Source organism: Microtus pennsylvanicus, chromosome 20, assembly GCF_037038515.1.
Source record: "Microtus pennsylvanicus isolate mMicPen1 chromosome 20, mMicPen1.hap1, whole genome shotgun sequence".
In the NCBI taxonomy this organism is placed as follows: domain Eukaryota; kingdom Metazoa; phylum Chordata; class Mammalia; order Rodentia; family Cricetidae; genus Microtus; species Microtus pennsylvanicus.
In genome coordinates, this window is record NC_134598.1 from 4117346 (window position 1) to 4133845 (window position 16500).

The 16500-nt window shown below is 44.5% G+C and overlaps 1 protein-coding gene across 1 annotated transcript in view; it reads left to right on the forward strand.

Annotated features, from left to right (window-relative positions):
- C20H12orf56 (chromosome 20 C12orf56 homolog) overlaps positions 1 to 16500 on the forward strand; it is a 49046-nt gene that overhangs the window by 18042 nt on the left and 14504 nt on the right. The window contains exons 5-8 of the mRNA XM_075954863.1: positions 793 to 866; positions 4209 to 4353; positions 8624 to 8730; positions 9790 to 9879. Coding sequence (XP_075810978.1) covers positions 793 to 866; positions 4209 to 4353; positions 8624 to 8730; positions 9790 to 9879 — 416 coding nt within the window. The remainder of the gene's footprint in view (positions 1 to 792; positions 867 to 4208; positions 4354 to 8623; positions 8731 to 9789; positions 9880 to 16500) is intronic.

Below are 16500 nucleotides of genomic sequence, written 5' to 3' on the forward strand. Positions count from 1 at the left end.
CATTTTTAAAAAGTTTTCTCCAGGTTAAAAACGCAAACAAACCCTCAAGAGAGGAAAATTGGTCTACTAAAAGAAAAATCTCATAAATTCTAATTTTAAAAATCAAAACTTAATTAACTTAAATTTTGTAATCTATATAAATACTTTCCTTTATTTATTTATGTCTGAGTGTCTGTTTGGGTACTCCATGTGTACAGGAATTCTAAGAGATCAGGAAAGGGCTTTGGGGTCCCTGGAACTGGAGTTACAGGCAGCCATGTGTTGATAGGAACTAAGCCTGAGCCCGCTACAAGAATACTTGTGTTTGCAGGCATAAAACTTCTAACCGAACATGGTAAGTCATTTATAAATACAGAATTTTGCCAGGCCTGGTACCATGTGCCTTTAACCCCAAGTCTGGGAGGCCGAGGCAGGAAGATCTTTGAAGGTTTGTGTTCAGCTTTGGTCTGCATAGTGAGTTCCAGCCCGGAGCTACAAAGCGAGACCTTGTCTCAAAGCAGCAACAGTAACAGAAAAAACAAAACTTGCATGTCCTCCTTGAGCAAAGGCCATGCCAGTCACTGCATTGTTCCAGTTTTAACACGTGTGCAGCAGACTCGAACATGAAAACTGTTACACTGAAATCTTTAGTGATCCTGAAAGAGTTCCTTGTGCTGCTATCAGATATCAGAATGGGTCGCACATGGAATGCCATAGGCAGGACGGAGGAGTGGGTATATGACATCGATCAGAACTAGAGATTATTTCTGGTAGACAAACATTCTGACAGTCCCTGCTCTCTTCCTCATTCAGAGAGCTACTCTTTCACAAGATCCCCTAAGCTCCAGTGAAGACAGTCTCGTCAGCGGGACTCCAAAGCCATACAGGTAAGGGGCCATGTGTGATAGACTCATGGGAGACTTTGCTCTGCTCGTCTCTTCTTCTAGCTCTATGCTGTGCATAGGTGTGAATTATGCATGTATGCATGTGTGCATGTGTACGTGTGTGAGTGCATGCATATGTGTGTGCGTGTGCACATGTCTGTGTGCATGTGTGTGGTGTGTGTGCAAGCATTTGCGTGCAATGTGAGTGTGCTTATGCATGTGTGTGAGCGTGTGTGTGTGTTGTGTGCGGTTGTCCGCCATACTTGTACCCCTACCTCAACATCTGCCATCAATTTTAGGTCTGCGTTGACACAAGTTGAGTCCCAGAGGACACAGGACTAGGGTGCCTGAAACACAGTGAGCAGATGCGTGTCGGGCATCGTAGAAGGTGCCCCCCACCCCCACCCCCACGCAGAGATAAAACACAGTGGATCTGAGGACACTGGGCCCCAGCCCCTTTCTCTGTAAACAGCTAACAAGTGGTGGGAATGGTGCCTTTCCTGTACCACTTCTGGGCTACCAAGTGGCCCTAGCTGGTGATGGCAAATTATCTTTTACTGCAACCCAGCCAATGAATGCAGATTTAATAGAATTAGAAAATTACCATATTTTTTGCAACTTTTGAAGAAAGAATAAATTTGCTGCAATCCTCAGTGGATCAAAGCAGAGGAGGGGGCGTTGGGTCTTCGGGAACTGGAGGCAGAGACAGTTGTGAACCAGCGTGTGGGTGCTAACTATTAACCCTGGGGCCTCTGGAAGACCAGCCAGTGCTCCTAACTACTGAGCCACCTCGCCAGCCCCATAACACTTCATTTAAATGGTAGTTGAGGCTGATCGTATAGTAAAATGTACTCTACATTTGTGGAAACTTTATCTCTGTGGTTTCTGGAGTTCTCAAGAGAGTATAAAGATTTTATAGTCTTTGAAATTGAAATACAGGAATCAGAAGTGGATGAAACACGACCTCAAACTTATTCCAGTTTTATTCAGAGATAACCATGTATTTAACACTTGTAGCAGGGAAGGTGGTCACTGAAGCATCATAGGCCAGTGGCTATCATTCCATTGTACAAACTTGACAACCGAGGTCCAGAGAGGCTCTCAACGTCCCTATAGTTGTTATCCAGCTTCATAACGGAGCCCGTCTAGGGTCTGGCCTCAGCCCTCATGCTCCCAGTCATTGGTTTTCTGCCTGTAGAATTGCTGTTGCTGAAATGATATTGATAATCTTTTCTCTAGCTTTCCCACTGGGAAGGACTCCATCTCTTCTTCCAGAAGTTGGGTTTAATAAGGAAGGCTTGTTGGCTGCCTTGAGGAGAGCATCAGACACTTTTTAAGGAAAGAGGCATGCGGTGGCAGGATCAACATTGCGTACATTAGTGGGGTAAATGGCTGTATCCAGGTTTCTGCAGGAGGTGGTAAAGTTGTTTTTACCTGAAGTCAAGAGTGTTGAGTCCACTAATCTATAGGGAACACAAACTGTTCTTCCTGTAGTTTACACATAGATATTCTAAGTAATTACCCGTGGAGCTTGGACGGGTTTTTCCCCTCTCTTCCTTCTATACTAAAGCTACGAGGTTTCCCAGCCAGTCTGTGCAGGGCAGCAGGAGCTCCACCAATGAGGAACGGGTCTCTGAAAAGCCCCAGCCTGGAGCTTGCCGCACAACCAGTGAGTGCCCCTTCTAGGGCCAATTGCGATGTCTAAACACATGCCACATGAGGTCCATTTTAAAAAGAATTGTGTGTGTGTGTGTATATGTATGTGTTGTGTGTGTGTGTGTGGTGTGTGTGTGTATATGTATGTGTTGTGTGTGTGTGTTGTGTGTATATGTGTGTGTGAATGTTGTGTGTGTGTGTGTGTGTTGTATTCACCTGCCATGGCACGTATGTGGAAGACAGAGACAACTTTTTGTTTTTTGAGACAAGGTTTCTCTGTATAACAGCCCTTGGCTGTCCTGGAACTCACTCTGTAGTCCAGGCTGGCCTCAAACACAGAGATCCTCCTGCCTCTGCCTCTTGAGTGCTGGGGTTAAAGGCATGCGCCATCACGCCTGGCTTAGAAAACAACTCTCAAGAGTTAGTGCTCTCCTTCGCTTAATTAGGCCTCAGGATTGAACACAGGCTGCGTCTGCTTCACCCCAATGCCTCACTTACCCTGCTGAGTCATCCCCCTGTCTCCTCTGAAGACAACAATTTTTGTTCAAGTTTCAAAATTCAGCTGAGGGGCACAAATAATTACGATAGGTAAAATGAGATTAATGTAATAAAGTATAGGAGGGGGTTGCAATGCGGGTGGTCTGGAGAGATGGATTAGGGATTAAAAAGGTAGACTGTTCTTGTAGCAGACACCAGTTCAGTTCTGAGAACACACATGGGGCTCTTCACAGTAGCCTGTCCCCCTCCATCTCCAGGGGATCTGATGCTTCTGACCTCCAGGGCACCTTCACTCACGTACACAGACACACACACACACACACACACACACGCACGCACACTTAAAAATAACAAAAATAAATGGAACTTCAATGGAAGAGAGGCTGCACTGGCCTTGGCTTCAGGGAAAGATCTAAGACAGGGTTGTCCAACCTTTCATATTTGAACATGACGCCATCTGCAAAATTCACTCCTGTGATTGTTTAATCAAGTGGCAAAACTGAAAATTGAAGCTGGACCTCAGCCATAGCTGTCTTCTCTAAGGAGAACTCATGGTCTTCCAGTGCCTGTTTCCTGAAGAGTGGAGACCTATGGGGTCAAGGATGGAGATGATTTCCGGTGGCACCCACGCAGAGGGAGGGAACTTCCATCTCCATGGTGGAAGAGCAGTTCTTACTGCTCATCAGCAAGCACTTCTTAGCTTGACACTCTGTGCTTTCTGCCGAGCGGCAGCCTGTCAAACACGGATGTCTGTCAGAGTGTGTGTAGCTTGCACGCCATGTTTACAGCTGCCGGCCACTTGTGCCAAGCGGTCCTGGTTTCCCTGTCAAGTAATGAAATGGAAATTTCTCTATAAATACACTTACTTGGCGAAGGAATTGATGGAAGGAAAAGATTAAACAAATAATTTTACCCAGGGCTCCTGGACTGTGCTAAAGATATAAATGAGCCCCCATTGAAAACTTTGCCAGAGACAGCAAGAGCGTGCATGCCAACTGGCCAAGGGCAGGGTGAAAGTGAGTTAGGGAGTGATAGGCACCATTTTGTGGGGGTGGGTTTCCCTGCTTCTCAGTACTAAGTCTAGGACTTCAAAGTTCACCTCAGATTCTACCAGCCTCAAACTTTTATAGACTTGTCAATAACTGTGATATTTCTTACATTTTACCCGAATCTTCCTGTGTGTTTCCGTAGATCCGAGGAGAAAATTAAGCACTTCAGTCAACTGAAATCTGAACTCTTTCTTCAGGACAACACTCTGAGGAAGATTCTGAGTTTAATCACGGAACTCAGAATAGCAGCCCAGAGAAATTTTATCCTAAAAAGACTTTTCTGGAAAGTAAGTATCTTGTTCCTCATTTTTAAAACTTGTTTTATCTGGTTATCAAATTTAAGCGCAAATCAAAGTAGAAATTCAAGTTGTATTCTGATGCTGTATTTTAAAAATGGTGATTATATTTAATGTAGTCGTGTTTTAATATATAAAAATTTATAAGATAATTGATAATATGTATGCATATGGGGGACAATGGGATGAAATGGAGCCACTATACAAAGTAACCAAAGCAGGCTGTGTTGGTATTGTCCAAGGAGAGGTGGTAGAGGGCAAGTTTTGGTATGTGTGATGGAGGAAAAGGAGAGTTTAACAAGTTTTCCTTTAGTAGGAATACATATTTTAAAAATGCTTTTAAGTACGGGATTGGTATTTTTTTAAAAAATGTGATCCCCAGGGAATCCCAGGAGCTTGATTCTCACATGGTAAGTTAAAAGTGCTTCGTTCTCAGTTATGGTTGGAAGGTGTCAAGACGCTACAGTGATAAATGCTGGGTGTGCATGAGGCCACTGCAGTGCCCCTGGACACACATGTCACCCCCGCCTTCTTAATGAGCAGCTATGAATTACACAAACACTCAGCCGTTCAAGCTGCGAGCGTGACTTCACTGTGAGGTGCTGTGTATGCAGGGGACTAGCCATCTCGGTTTTCCAGATGAGAGCAGCCTGCTGTCTCAGTGTGGGTGGCTCTAAGGATGTCCCTGGGACATGGGTTAGCTGGGACAGCCTCGGGCAACTCAAGGTGGCCAGCTACCCTACAGATATGAAAGACCGGCTATAGAGAATAGCAGGTCAGTCTGCGGCAACAGGGGAAGGGGATTGCGCTGCAGCCCAAAATGGTCAAGTGTCATAGATCCTATTAGGGACACACTGTGCACACTTTGACTCTGGGACTTCACAGGGTTATGGGAAAATACAGAGATGGACACCAGGCATTGAAATAGCCAAGGATGTTGATTATGAAAATGGAATTCATACAGAAAGGCTAAGGGAATTGGAAACTGCAGACACCCCTGCCTGTGTGCTGTCAATTTAATCTATCCTAATCGTATAGATTTGTTTGCTCAAAGACCTTTTGTAGACTTCCTTATGAAACACAAACACATGACTATAGTATTTAAAAGGGCCTTTGTTTTTAACAGGGCAGGGTAATCAGCGGGAGCCATGATCTTGGTAGGGAAGGTGCTCGGGGAACTGATCCAGCCATCGCTCCTCCTAAGAAGGGTTGGAGCCCAAGTGTGAGAGTCACCCCGAAAGAGGAGTGGGCACACTGAGATGGAGGCACAGTGCCCCATGAGATCACCCTTGAGCATCGAGTAATCACTTAGCACCATGAGGTCCCGCTTGGCGAGGGTGCAGAAGCAGGTTCTCCGGGGAATGACACAGAAGATTGTCAAATGTAGAGCCAGACGCTCAAAGAGCAAGGCAGAGCCCAGAGAAGCGTGCTAGGACAACCGGAATGCAGGATTTGAAGTGGGGTTTTAAGTAGGAGGATGCGTACTGCCTGGGGTTGCATAGGAGAAAGTGTAGCTCTTGGCAGTGCTGGCCTGGCCATTTAAACACCTCCAGTTTTAAAGCAGGCCTGATCAGTAGGTGGCGCTGTAGTGGAGCGGAAGGTTGGCAGAGAAAGGTGAGGACAGGCTGAGCTCATCCAAGCCAACCTTCATCTCTCCACCTATTGTTTGTTTATTTGTTTTGCTTTGCTTTTTGTTTTTTTGAGACAGGGTTTCTCTGTGTAGCTTTGGAGCCTGTCCTGGAACTTGCTTTGTAGACCAGGCGGGCCTTGAACTCATAGAGATCCACCTGCCTCCGCCTCAGCCAAGTGCTGGGATTAAAGGTGTGTGCCGCGGCCACCCTGAGCTGGGTGTGATGGCTTGAACACCAGGTAGTATTCTCTGATCCCATCCTTTCCTCTGTTCTTCCATTTTCCTCTGTATCTTCCATTTTTTCTCCCTCAGTAAAGGCCTATCTGTCCTCAAAGCTCTGCTCAATTGCCATTGTTCTCTTCCCTGTTTTCCCCAGTGAGGAGCCAGGTACCTTGCTCCTTTTGATTTCTGGACCTACTCTGTGCATATGACTCTTTGCTATTTGTAGTCTGTGGGGCCCAGTTCAGTAGACACCATCTGCACTTGGAGGTGGCCAAGGACAGAGGTAGTGGAATTTCAACTTTAGTTAATTTAAATAGCCCCCGTGGCCAGCGGCTACCATAATGGGCAATGTCAATTTCCAGCATCACCCACAGCATTTTAATAACACAGCAAACATTTATTATATTTCTAATCAGTGCAAGACAAGGTCACAGGCGTTAGGCATGGGAGTGGGGTTAAGACAGGGTTCCTGCCCTCAAGAATCAAGCAAACATTTGTTATATTCCTAATCAGTGCGAGGCATGGTCACAGGCGTTAGGCATGGGAGTGGGGTTAAGACAGGGTTCCTGCCCTCAAGAATCAAGCAAACATTTGTTATATTCCTAATCAGTGCGAGGCATGGTCACAGGCGTTAGGCATGGGAGTGGGGTTAAGACAGGGTTCCTGCCCTCAAGAATCAAGCATGGTCACACTGGCGGTTGGCTCAGGTGCCTACCACAGCATGCTCAGGCCCAACACAATGCATGCATATGCCATGCTGGAAGCAATTTTTATTAAATAGAACTCTTACTCTCTTGTGAAAAGTTAGGACTAAAACCACCCATTTCGTGTCTCACACTTGAAAATCCTAGCCATTCTTCAGCATAGTGCCGGTAGCTGGACTAAAGAGACTTTAAATTCTGCTTGTGGAACGTGGAAGGGTTGAGTGGAGAGAGGACACACACAGAGGACACACAGTCTTTGCGTGCTTCCGTGGCTCCTCTATGGTCCTGACCATATAAATACATGGATATCCCGGAGTTTTATCTTTGCCGTCTCTCTTTGCCACAATGCAAAGTCCATTTACACAAAGTTAGCATCTATGGCTAAGGAAGGCAACGTTCTCAAATCCTTTCAGGAGGATTAACTTTTCTATTTAAAAGATTATCTTTTGTGGTCCCTAGCTAAATCCCTAGCTTTACCAGAGCCTGGGCGATGTCCCCCTGGAGCTCACACAGAAGTAGAGAGAGTAGACATACTTCCAATTTTCAGTTCTGGGCAAGAAAATCAAGATTTACATCTCCATTGCTTCTTTAAAAATCAACTTTGTGGAGGCAGGAGAGATGGTGCAGCAGTTAGGAGAGAACACTGATCTTGCAGAGGACTGGAGTGCAGATCCCGGCACCCACATGGGCGGCTCACAACCACTGTGTCCTCACATTCCGGGGATCTGACCCCCCTGGCCACCCCCGTGTGCCACCATCTAAATAGCGTAAGTTGTCACCAGTCACCACAGGCCCAGGGAAACAGTGAACAACGGGACGAGAAAGGAGAGACTGCACACTTCTTGTACCGACTTGCCTGGTTTTATATATGTCACTAATTTTCACGCTTAGCTCGTGAACTTGAATAGGAACACAGAAACATGAGTTTCTCAAGCCTAAGTGTTTGTTTGGATAAAAATGACAATCTGTATTTCAAACGCAGCATCGAAAGTGTTCGTCTGCTTCCCCACTGTTGTAAAGGAGAGGGTTCCTTGTTTGTCCCAGCCGCCTGGCTACCTTACACCCGAAATAACCACACAGAAGCTGTATTAATTAAAACACTGCTTGGCCATTAGCTCTAACTTCTTGTTGGCTAACTCTTACATCTTAGTTTAACCCATGTCTATTAATCTGTAAATTGCCACATGGCAGTGGCTTACCGGGAAGATCCTACAGTGTCCGTCTGAGGCAGAGGATCCATGGCTTCTCTTCTCTGCCCTTTTCCCAGCATTCATTTCTGTCTTCTCCACCTACTTAAGTTCTGCCTTATCAGGTCCAAGGCAGTTTCTTTATTCATTAACCAATGAAAGCAACACATGACCAGAAGAACCTCCTACACCACCCCACTGCTTTTATTGGCTATTATCACACCATTATTACATGGCACATTTGTTCAGCTCTGTTCATGGCCTTACAATGACCTCCCACTTACTCCTGGATGACGTCATCAATGCCTGGGCCAGGACGAACTGAAGTCCCCTAGCTCTTGATGTCCCACCTGGATGGTCCTGAGCGAAAAAGTATGTTTTCTGTTCAAATTCCGCTCGTGTTAAAGAAACTGTTGTAAGTCTCTTCCTGAATCGAAGAGATGTTTCTGTTGTCCTTTTATGTGTGGATGGAGCTTTAACAACTGGTGTCTTCATTGTTTCCTCCCCCGCTCTTGCAGACCAGTGAGCTTTTCTACTTCCTAGTGAACAAACTTCATGAGTATTTGCCAGAGTCTCGGGATAAGACTGCACTTCAAAATAAAAGCCAAAGGGCCAGTGAGCTGGTGTAAGTACTAACTACACAGTCGGGTATTAGTCCACTAAGGCAGAGGTTCTCAACCTGTGGGTCGGGACTTCTTTGGGGCTGCATAGCAGATATTTACACTACGATTCATAACAATAGCAAAATTATATTTATGAAGTAGCAATGAAATAGGTTTTTGGTCGGGGGTCACCACAACATGAGGACCTATATTAAAGGATTGCCCCGTGGAAGGTTGAGAACCAGTGTTGTGAGGTGTTAAAGATAAATGAAGATACTAGACAAAATATATGCACTATTAATGATTAGTAGTGCTTCAACTTTTGCTTCACATAGATTTTTAAATTTCAAAAGTTTTTCTTTATTGTTATTTAATTTTTTTGAATCAGGTCTTGCAATCTGAACCACCCTAGAACTTACTATGTAGACGGGCTGATCTCAAGCCTCATCTTCCCAAATGTTAGGACCCTGGACTCTGCATGATGCCAAGCTTTCACATGGATTTAAAAATTTTAGCGCATACACAAGAAATTAGTAATAGTGACTGCTCCAAAATGGGGAAATAGCTGCCTTAAGACGGACATATTTACCTACTGAAAAATGAACATTAGGGGCTGGAGGTGTGTTTCAGTGGCTAAGAGCACAACCCGCTCGTGCAGAGGACCCAGCTCAGTTCTCAGCTCCCATGTCTGGGAACTCACACCCCTGTAACTCCAGCTCCAGGGATCCGATGCTCCTGGCTTCTGCGGGCACCTGCACTCATGGGCACAAGCCTACATTCAGGTATACACATGCAAATATTTGAAAATAGATCATTGGAAAAAAATATGCATTCAAAAATGCTTAGGCCTGTGCCTTGATCCTGACGTGAAGCTCTTAGTCAGCAGGCACGTTTTGATCGTCTCCTGTGCAGCACCCCAGACTAGGTGTGTAGCCTGTGCTGGCAATCAGACATGCGGAATTTGATGCTCTTTGGGCTAATGAACATCTGAAAGCCGTTCTCTCAAGGCTTACTGCTCTTGTGGGGTTCCGACCTTGGGGAACCATGCCATTTTCATTGCTCGTGTTTCTCTTATTTCCTAGGGCATGTATTGAAATTATACGGACCCTGGGACTGATGTTCAGAGAGACAGAAATTGAATCATCACGGTTGAGCACACTGGCAGCTAAGAAGTAAGGTGTTGTTGTTGTTGTTGTTGTTGTCTTGTGTTTTAAGAAGACTTTGGGATGATGTAGTCTCTCCCAATGCTCTGATTGGCACATGAATCGGGAAGGGTGGGGCCTACAATGAATCGACTGAAGTCTCAGGCTATAGCCAGCTTAAGGCAGAGCCTCAGGTAGTTTTCGCTCTGAGGGTTAAGGAAAGTCACCCGAGGAAAGTGAACAATCACAGGGCAAGCTGTGCGTGGCAAAAACATGTTTTTCCTCGGTGGCACACGAAGTGAACTCACTCCTCTCTGCTACTCCCTGGGGGGCACAAAAGCACATCTGTGTTTTTGAAGAAACTGAGCTCACAAGACTCTTGTCTTCTTGGAGTTTTCTCACAAGCACTGAGAATTCCCCTCTCATGACTCCATTCTTTTTTAAAAATGTATTTATTTATTCATATTTTATGTACGAGTACTCTGCTTGTACACATGTGTGCCTGAAGAGTGCACCAGATTCTATTACAGGTGGTTGTGAGTCACCATATAGGTGCCGGAAATTGAACTCAGGACCTCTGGAAGAGCAGCCAGTGCTCTTAACCACTGAGCCATCTCTCCAACCCCCTCAGGACTCTATTCTTGATCCATACTCTCTAACTTCTCAGTTCAACCCCTTGTATTTTATGTCTTTTGCTCCATGTCCTTCTGAGCTGTGTAGATTAACTGATGCGTGCTGAATTCTCTGTCCCTCTGCATCTGTAAGGGCACAGAGATATTCTTAGCTCAATGCCTTTTGTTATAGCTCAGTAGACCTGAAGCAGACTAAATGACCCATCATACAGCCAAGGCCTGGAAACAGAGTCTCCACTAGAATTCATCCACAGCAGAAAATTGTGTTTGCTAAAGCAAGAGTTACTGAGGCCATATTTTATTCATAGTTATGGACTACATAACCATGGGAATATGTCTACTTACAGAAATTTAAATGGTACAGCCTACTAGACACCTAGGCTATATGGTGTAATGTATGTAATATATGTATATATAACACACATATATGTATGTACACAATATAAAATATATAGGATATATATATGTACATATATTCATACTATGCTGCATATTGCCCTAAGGCCTTCATAAATTAAACAAGTGATTCAGTCGAGCCAAGGGAACATGATGCGAGTGAATTCAGTAAACAGATGCATGAGCTATATGAAGGCTGTCGCTGGCGTCACTTTGTAAACTCTTCATTTCCATTTTATGTTGAGTGTTTTGCTTGCCTGCGTATATGTCAGCATGCCATGTGTGCACAGTACTGGCAGAGGCCGGAAGAGGGTGTCAGATCTCCTGGGACCAGAGTTACCCTGTGGATGCTGAGAATTGAACCTGCATCTCTCTGGAGGACCAGCCGATGCTTCTAATGCTGAGGTCTCTCTCTCCTGCCCCAGCACACTCTCTTGTAGCACACATGTAGACACACACTCTAAAATAATGACTGAAGGCATAGTAGTAAATCCCTGGACCCGTAACACCACTGTTAGAAAAACCAACATAATGTTGTGCTATATTTCTATAAGACACGCAGCACAGCATGTTTATCAATAGCCCTGCTGCCATGTGCACAATGCTGTGCAGGAAGGACAGGGCTAGGGTGGCTGTAGTTCTGCCACGCAATAGGAAGGTTAAAAAAATCAATATATATTATATGTTGTTAATTATTATTATATGATATTGTATGTTATTAATTACATATTCACGAGACCATAATTCCATACCATGCTGTCACTGATGACAGTAGCATTGCCGTGTAGCACACGACTGTGTCTGTGACTTTCACGAATGACTTGTAAGTTTTATTAATGTGGAGGGTGAAATGCTGAGGAAAGATATTTAAATGTGGCCTAACTGATAAGTTTCCCTTGACCCAGTAAAAAACTCTCATCCATGCATATGCAAACAACCCTATTTAACTCAGTGAATACGCACACATGCATACACACACACACGCGCATGCACACGCACAAACACGCACTCACACAGGCATGCACGAACACACACATGCACACATGTACAATGACGTGAAGGTAGAGAGGAATTTGTTGGGGAAAGGGTTTTAGCATGGGAGGGGAGTAAAGAGGGGAGTGAAGGGAGCCAGAGAAGGGACTGAGAGAGGGGAACGGGAAGTGAAAATGGCTAAAAAATCATTAAAACATTCATGAAACCATTAGAGGAATAAATAAGAAATATGTGTCCAAAAGTATGTAGAAACATAAACCGTTCTCACATAGCAGTCTAGAGCAGGTAGTGAGACTTTCCTCAACAGGGTCAGCCAGGTCCCAATTTCCTCCTCCTTTGTTATTCTGCCATGTTAAAAACATTTTATCTATTCACTCATACTGTATACAGTGTGTTTTGGTCATCCCTCCTGATGCCTCTCATGTCCCCATCCCCATGTCCCTCATAACTTCCTGAGCTCTTTTATTTTAAACCGCTGAGTCTGATTGGTGCTGTTGGTATATATATATATATATATATATATATATATATGCAAGAGTATAGGGCCATCCACTGGAGCATGGGCCTATTATGGCCACATCCAGAAGAAAACTGAAACCTCCCTCCTCCACTCACCATCAGCTGCCAAGAATGCCTCACCTGGGTGGAGCTAGGGGAGCCCTCCTCCACCCTTGTTAGGTTTTGATTGGCTCGCTCTTATGCAGTCCTGGGCGGCAGCCCCAGCTGCCCTGAGTTCATGTGTGAAGTGGCCCTGCCATGTCCAGAAAAAAAAAACAGTTTTGAAGCCTCTCTTCCCAGCGTTTGCCTCTTTCTGCCCCTTCTTCTGCAATGATCCTCGAACAGTGGAAGGAGCAGGCATGATTGCGAATAGATGCCCACTTAGGACCAAGCACTCCACAGTCGCCTCCCCCGCGGCTTGAGCAGTTGGGGGTCTCTGTATTGGCTACCGTGGCCTGTAAAAGGAAACTTCTCTGACGAGAGAGGGACACTGATTTGGTGGCTCAGAGAAGTCAGATACCAGGGGAACTGGGTGCCCATGGAGTGTGAAGGAGTGAGGTTTGCCTGGCAGAGCCTACTGTGTGTTTTTCTGGTTTTTAAAATTTGATTTTATATCTGTGCCTATGTGTGAGTTTATGTGTGCGTGTATGCAGTAGCCCACAGAGTATCTGTGCCTACGTGTGAATTTATGTATGCGTGTATGCAGTAGCCCACAGAGCCGGAGAGAGGGCATCTGGTCTCTGAGAACTGGAGCTCCAGGTGGTTGTGATCTGACTGACATGGGTGCTGGGAACCCAACCTAGGTCCTCTCCAAGGGCTGTAGGCTCCAGTGCTGAGCTCTGCCTCCAGCCCCTGCCTGCCATCTTTTTCAGACTGCCTTTGTCCTCATGATCAAGCAAGGCCTATAACACTCGTACTTACATTCTATTGGTTTCTGCTTTTCTCTGTCCTAATTTTTTTAAAGGCCTTTCATTGTTCTACCTTGGTTTGACCCTATCAGCTTTAGCAAACCTTTTTCCCAGACATGACTAGTTATTTTCCTAGCTAACCTTCATTATGTGTTCAATACCTACAGGAGAGTGTGGTGATAATATTAATTTTAGGCACCTTTGATATGCATAGGATTATCTTGAGGACAAAGGTGTAAGGTGATAGTATTAAATCCATTGCCATGTAACAAGTTGCAGAAGCGTAGCGAGCTAAACGTTTAAGTTTTCTGTCACATCTCCGTGGATTAGGACTCTGGGCAGTAAGCGGGGTCCTGGGCTCCTGAGTTCAAACATTTCCTTTGTCGTTTTGACTGGATTCAGTTCCCCCCTCAACTCAGGGAAGTGGTGGCTGAGAAGGCAGCCATAGTTGTCAGGCTCTGTCTGTGAGTTCCGGGAAGGCCCACTTCTGCAGGCTTCTGCTGACTGGATCACTCCCACCCGGGCTCATTTCTGCTGGACTGACGAAAACATCAACTAATGGTGGGTCCTAGTTTATATGTGAAGAGACCTTCCTACTTACAATTTACAGTCATGAATGATAGCCACAGTCGCAGGTCATGCCCACACATAGGAGAGGTGGTCATGTAGGATCTCTATGCTCCTGTGGGATACGAGTGTTGGAGACAATATTAGAATGCCACCTTCCACAGTACCACGGACCATTTGACCTCCAACATCTGCATTCTAAAATAGAGTGTAATATATCTAAAATCCATATGTTATTATTAATAATAATAATTGAATAATAAACCCATTCAATTGTTGGGATGGTTTTTAAGTCTGCTGTCAATCCTCGGAGTCTCTATTCTGGATGAAGCTACAGTTTGACCAGAACCATTGTCCCAGAGAGTTTTAAATTAAGTCAGTTGTTAGAAGGAGTGGATTTCAAATTAAATTCCATTTGAGGAAATAAAGAAGGAGTGTTCATTTTGCATTTCCTCTTTCTGTTTCCCAGACTGGAAACTTCGTTAGTTCAACAACCCACCTTGCTGCAGTCGTGACATGAGCCATGTTCTTTTGTATCTTGGTATTATCGTAGTCGAATTTCTATATTATCACAGCAAGGGACCTGGAACTTTAGAGTTCTTTCTCTTAGATCTGAAAAGAGGCTGTTAGTGAAAATAAAGGGCTATAATTGAATAGAGCAGAGAACAGAGTGCCATTCCAAAGGCCGCATCTAGAGAACGCTTTAAAAAGGATGTCCTGGGAGCTGAGGTGATGCTTACTGGATAAGAGTGCTTGCTGGGACAGTGTGGGAACCTGGGTACAAATCCCCAGAACTGACATAAAAGGCCCAGCAAGGCTGTGCTTCCCTGTCGCCCCAGTGCGGGGCAGGGGGAGGAGAGAAGGGAAGGTTTCTGTGGCCTGCCGACAGCCTAGCTCCACGTTCCTTGAGAGACCATGTTTGAAGGAGTAAGAGAGAAGGTGGTAGACTATAAGACAGTGACTCCCTCCTCTGCCCACCACATGCAGGAACACAGGAACACACCCAAACACACCAGCGCACGTACAACACACACCAACACAAACTCACAGAGAAGTAACAGAAAGAAAAAAGGATCGTTCTTTTGACCAGGAAAGTCACAAAAGTGAGTTTCTGATTTTCTCACGTGCCTACACCGTGTAGCTGAGGACGACTGTCAACTGGCCCTCCTGTCTCCATGCCCTCTAGGGCTCAGACTGTAGGCACTGCCTTAATGCCCAGTTTACTCAGTGCTGATGGTCACACCCAGGCCCCGTGATAAAAAGACACTCTGCCATCAAATTACACTCCCTGCTCCAAGACCAGCCATTTTGAACAGCTCAAACGAAACAGTAGCTATTATGAATGATCTATACTACATCGTGTATGTATTTAGAAATATACTGCATTTTAAGAATCGGACTAGCTCCTTGAGTTGGAAAGCAGAAGAACTGTATTTTTCTAGGATTTTGGTTGACTATGGGCTTCTGATCATCTTTTTTATTGTTTCAATTTTTAAAAGCTATATATTTTTCTCTGTTCCCCTCCCCTTCAATCCTCTCCCATGGTCCCCATGCTTCCAATTTACTAAAGAGATCTTGTCTTTCTCTTCTTCCCATGTACATTAGATCCATATGTCTTTTTTAGTGTCCTCATTGTTGTCTAAGTTCTCTGGGATTGTGGTTTGTAGGCTGATTTTTCTTTGCTTTATGTCTAAAAACCACTTATGAGTGAGTACATATGATAATTGTCTTTCTGGGTGTGGGTTACCTCACTCTGTATAATGTTTTCTAGATCCATTCATTTGCCCACAAATTTCAAGATATCATTATTTTTTTCTACTGTATAGCACTCTATTGTGTAAATATACCATATTTTCCTTATCCATTCTTAGGTCGAGGGGCATTTAGGTTGTTTCCAGGTTCTCATTATGATAAACAATGCTGCTATGAACATAGTTGAACACATACCCTTGTGGTACAATTGAACATCCTTTGAGTATATACCCGAAAGTGGTATGCTGGGTCTTGAGGTAGGTTGTTTCCTAATTTTCTGAGAAATTGCCATATTGATTTCCAAAGCGACCGTACCATCTTGCATTTCCACCCCACAGAATGCAGAAATGTTCCCTTTACCCTACATCCTCTCCAGCATAAGTTGTCATCAATGTTTTTGATCTTGGCCATTCTTACAGGTGTTGTTTTGATTCACATTTCTCTGATGGCTAATGATGTTGAGCATTTCCTTAAGTGTCTTTCAGTCATTTTAGATTCCTCTGTTGAGAGTTCTCTGTTTGGGTCTGTATCCTATTTTTATTGGATTATTTGTTCTTTTGTTGACCAATTTCTTGAGTTCTTTGTATATTTTGGAGATCAAACCTCTGTCTGATGTGGGGTTAGTGAAGATCTTTTCCCCTTCTGTAGGCTGCCGTTTTGTCTTGTTTACCATGTCCTTTGCTTTACAGAAGCTTCTTAGTTTCAGGAGGTCCCATTTATAATTGTTTCTCTCAGTGTCTGTGCTACTGAGGTTTTATTAAGGAAGTGGTCTCCTCTGCCAACGCATTCAAGTGTACTTAATTCCTACTTTCTCTTCTATGAGGTTCAGTGTGGCTGGCTTTATGCTGAGGTCTTTGATCCATCTGGACTTGAGTTTTGTGCATGATGATAGATATGGATCTATT